At 37.4% G+C, this 4,856-nt stretch overlaps 1 protein-coding gene across 1 annotated transcript; it reads right to left on the bottom strand.

Moving 5' to 3' along the window:
- Window positions 1–1,186: 1,186 nt before the first annotated feature.
- Window positions 1,187–4,738, bottom strand: GTF2H5 (general transcription factor IIH, polypeptide 5). The gene is made up of 2 exons (XM_009882318.1): window positions 4,628–4,738; window positions 1,187–1,586 (listed from the first exon to the last, which is right to left on the bottom strand). The coding sequence occupies exons 1-2, from the start codon at window positions 4,660–4,662 to the stop codon at window positions 1,406–1,408; spliced, it is 216 nt and encodes a 71-aa protein (XP_009880620.1). The 5' UTR covers window positions 4,663–4,738; the 3' UTR covers window positions 1,187–1,405.
- Between the last annotated feature and the right edge of the window lie 118 nt (window positions 4,739–4,856).

A 4,856-nucleotide genomic window follows, 5' to 3' on the forward strand; every position in this document is an offset into this window, starting at 1 on the left:
ATTCAGATTGAAAGCAAAAAGTCAAGCACCAGCTCAACCCTTAGCAGTGAAAGTCCATCAAGAGATAATTTGCTGCTTTTTTCCCTTTTTAAAAATGGGGGTTATGTTTCCCCTTTTCCAGTCAGTGTGAACTTTACTGGACTGCCATGACTTCTCAAATGTGACTGATAATGGCTTAGTAACTTCATCCACCAGTTCCTTCAGGACCCGCAGATGCATCTCTTCAGGTCCCATGAACTTGAGCAACTTCAGGTTCCTTAGATGGTCTTGAACCTGCTCTTCTCCCACAGTGGGTAGTACCTCATTCTCCCAGTCTCTCTCTTTGCCTTTTGCAACTTGGGTGGTGTGGCTAGACCTCTTGCCACTGAAACTACAAGGCTTTTTCTCTGCAGCAAAGCACAACAGGGGAGGAAAAGCTAAGCTGAAGAAAAAAACCCAAAACAAACAAAACCCCAACAGCCCCCCAAGAAAACAAAAACAGCTTTCTTCTTCACAAGTAGAGCAACCAAGTCTTTATTTCCCCTTCCTGATCACATAGCTTATTGTGTCCAGGTATTCGCTTCAGTGGAAAAATACAAGCAATTATATCTAAAGGACTGGTCTCCCATTTACATTACCCCTTTAATTTGCTATTGTTGATATGCAAGTAATCAGTTTTCAACTAAAATGTGATGACCTGTGGTAATGGACTTTGTTGTCCCCATTCCCCCATATCCCTCCCTCCCCTCCAAACACCTAGATTCTTACCACCACTCCCGAAATCCAGAACAACACAGAAAACGTAGCTTTGGTAAAAGTAGGTGATTAGTATGGGGCATTTGTAAAATGTTTAGGAAAAAAAAAAACAACAAAAAACACAAACCAAAACAAAAAAAAACTCATACAAACTTTCATTTTTGGTGTATGAAACCCATTAAGTTAAAGCAGTATCTGACCACGTCTTCAACTTACAGAGATGTTCCATCAAGCACAGAACATACTTCAACAGACATTCTTTACATTCTATCAGTCACACTATAAACAGATTTAAACAATTCCACAGGAATGTAACATGTCACAGGAGTTCATATAGCATTATAATACAGAAACACTACTCTATTTTTTGGGTCATACCATCTTGCAAGATGAAAATCCTAAAGGAAAAACAGAGAGCATGCATGAAAAATTCTCTAGGCAAGTCCTCAAGTGTATCATTTTAAGGATTTTAATAAAGATACCATAATCTTTCAAAATGAGAAATAAAATCCAATTCAAGAGTATTTTGTCTATGAAAATGATCCATTTTCTAGAGTAGCCACTTCTATGTAGAACTTACTAACCACAGTGTATCTATTAAACAGTAACAACCCAAGCTATTGAAATTCACTATTCCAAAACTCACAGTAATCTCACTTCTCTAGTCTTTTTACTTCTGAGTAATAGGAAAAGAGTTCTGGTCCATTAACTCGCCCACTCTCTCCTGGAGGAAGTTAACCAACTCAGCTAATACAAAGACATGAGTTTCATCCAGGTCTTGTATGATGAACTTCTTTCCCAATGCATTTGATTCATCCAAGTAGAGCAGAAACTGCTTCATTGCTGGGTCACTGCAGAGACAAAAACACATCAGATCCCACCTCACTGTAATACGATACAGTTTAAAAAAAACAAACAAAAAATGCTTGAAGACACTCCCAAAGTTATTTAGGAAATTAATATTTATTTCAATAGTTGCTCCCAATTTAAATAAAGTTTACGAAGCTTTTAAAAAAATTGTTTCTTTCACAATAGTAATTGCTTGGGTTACTTTAGAGATAAAAATAAACTGATAATGAAGTCTAACGAGAACTAGCTGCTTGATTAGCAGAGAAGTTCCCCTATGCTGCTGTTAAAGTAGCTTAAAAAAACCCAACAAACCAACCCTTAATAACGCAAGTTTGAACTTACATTTCTATCTTCAGCAATAGCGCCATAAGAACATGTTTTCTTAAAGCATATTTTTGTTTAAGGGTAACTAAAACCCAGGAGAACACAAACCTCACACAAAGTAGTATAACAGAAAAAGTGGTCATGTATGAATTGTACATTTATCACACCATAACTGAACACTCTAATTTCTTTTTCATGATGTCACCTTCTAAGTGAAATTTAAGTGTTTAGAAGAAAACATTTTGGAAGCATGGAAATTACAGGTAACTGAAACAGCTGCATTATACTAAGCAGATAGATAAAGTGGCTTCAAAATATAAGCTCTTTGATCCACTGAAGTTTTGAAGAATTCAGATAATATTACTCTGATACTAGTTTTTACAAAAGAGGAAAAACATGCTCTTTGGTAAAACTTAGTATTCGATTGCAACAAATGGTGAAGAATACATGCGAGAAATACAGGAAATTGGAATCAGGTAGCTCAGAACTACAACTACTCCTCAGGACTACTATTACTACTTTCAAAATCATAAAAATAGTTGTTTTGGCAACATAGTTAATTCTTAAAGAGAATTCTTAGTAGCACAGTAAATTTTAAAAGAACTCCTTGGTTAATCTCCTCTTTTAAATGCAGTATGAAGACCAATTCTTCCTTACCTAAAAGTATACATGGTGCAAAGACAGGCACTATGAGACCAAACCCTTCCCCTGCTCCCTATCCAGCAACTCAAAAAAACACCTTTAATATTAGCCTCAAACCTGCAGAAGCATGATTAGAGTAAGATGAGTTTTCAAAGTACAAAGTAATTTTGAGGAAAGGAGAATGGGGAAGTCTGGAAGCCACATCTTCTTTATAAGAGCCATTATTTATGTGCTCTGGCACATAAGAAGAAAGAGAAACAGAATAGTTGAGAAAAATCAGATAGCAGAAATATATGGTTCCCAGCGTTCTTCCACATCCCCTTTTGGAAGGGTGCAGGGAGGTTTATTTTTTGCTTGTTTCATTCAGCTGTATCGACTCACATCAGTAGTACTAGACAACACAAGCATTTGTCCTAGCTGGTATGACCAGCCTGGATGATGTCAGGCAGTATCCAGAGGCTGGTTTTCACACAATCAGCATACAGAACTGTAACCAGTGCCTTTTACCAGTAGATGCATGTTACAGCAGAAAAACTGACCTGATTACAGTACTTGAACATTATAATCCTTGATATAGTATCTTCAGAAAAGTTTAGCTATTTATTGGAAGCATATGGAGAAAAAAAAAAAAAAAAAAAGACCTGCACAACATTTCACTGTTTTATTTGCATGATTTACACAATCACAAGTGTCTAATTTTTTCCACTCCCTGTCCATTTACTATCTTAAACATCTTAAGAAAATTGGGTTGTAAAAAATTTGTATCTGAAGCATAAACAAGGGGACACGTTTATAGTAATTCTGCATCTTCTTCCAGGTTGCAATTTTTGCAATCCTAGCCCTACCTTCATGCAAAGGTGGGGAGAAAAAAAACAAAACCAAACCACCAAGAGCTAGCAAAACCAACTCAAAGGTCAGTTTCCCAGGGGGCTGTTGAAAATGCCTGATGGCATAACAAACACTGTGGATTTGTTATCAGATAGAAAATTCCCTTCCAGGGAGAATGATTAAGTTCCACACTAACACTAAGTGGGACATGGCCATGGAGCTGAAAAAAACCACACAGATCTTTAGGTATGTGTAAACACATACGGTGCAAAATAAAATATTTTGCTAACTGCTTGAGATTTTAGAACTTCTTGCCTCATCAGGCAAGAACTCTGCTCTGGGCACCTTTACACAATCAGCTTCAGGGAGGCAATTTCTCCTGCTTCAGAAAGTTTGGCAATGTACTAGCATGGAGCTAAATTTGAGAAGACAGCCTTTTTGTTACAGCAGAGTTTAGGCTCTGAACTGCCCACACATAGCCATCCAGAATTCAGCTGGCTAACATCCAGTCAGCTCAGAAGTTAGCTGCTGCAAGATCACAGCTATATGTACCATGCAGGCACATCACAAGAGGTTTAAGGTTCTTCTGCTTTGGTACAGTTATAATCTGTTAATATGTTTACAATCTAAGTGAACAGTATGTCATATAGTGCTATGCAATGACCCCACAAATCTTGATTGATGCTTCTTTTTCCTTTGGAGTTAACCAGTTATCTGGTTCTTAGTCTAGAGACTTCAGATTGTATGAAAACATGTTTACTTCACATACATCAAAAGCTTACTTTTACAAACTACAACAATATTCTTCTTGAGTATGATCTACAAACAGAGCCACATGTCAGCCTTGAATGGAATTTGGACTGTAGTTGATGAAAAAAAAAATGGGAAAGAAAAGATGAAATATTATCTCATCTTCCTCTAGAATCAGTAAAGAAACATACTGCTCACAAACGATGACAAAAAAAACCCATTACTTGTAAGCAATATAAAGAACAAGAGAGAACATCTAATGGTTAAGCGTAAGTAGAAAACAGTATCTAGAAAAGAAAAAAGGAGTTTGGAATTAGGATTACCCACTCTCTCCTTCCTCCCACAAAGGCCACACTTTTCTCTACTTATTCTGCATCACTCCTCCTCACAACATTTCTTTTTTTTTTTTTGTCTAGACTCTTAAGTTACTTAGAATATTTCCAGCTCTAAAGAAACACATGGACTGACACAATGAGATACAGTAAGTGCTGTTACTAACCATTCAATAAGAACACCTTTCAGAACATTCACCATCTTCGCAGTTCCCTCACAAACGCTGAAAGGAAGAGGTGACAAGAACAACTCTGGCTTTGGGTTACACACGTAAACAGAGGAAATCTGGAGGGGGAGAAAAAAAGAAACAACGCCTTGGTTGAACTCAGCGATCCTTCTACAGACAACTCGCCTCCCCCGGACCAGCAGCGCTGCCCGCCTATCAGGCCGAGCAG

Source organism: Charadrius vociferus, unplaced genomic scaffold (genome assembly GCF_000708025.1).
Source record: "Charadrius vociferus isolate BGI_N301 unplaced genomic scaffold, ASM70802v2 scaffold13, whole genome shotgun sequence".
NCBI lineage: Eukaryota > Metazoa > Chordata > Aves > Charadriiformes > Charadriidae > Charadrius > Charadrius vociferus.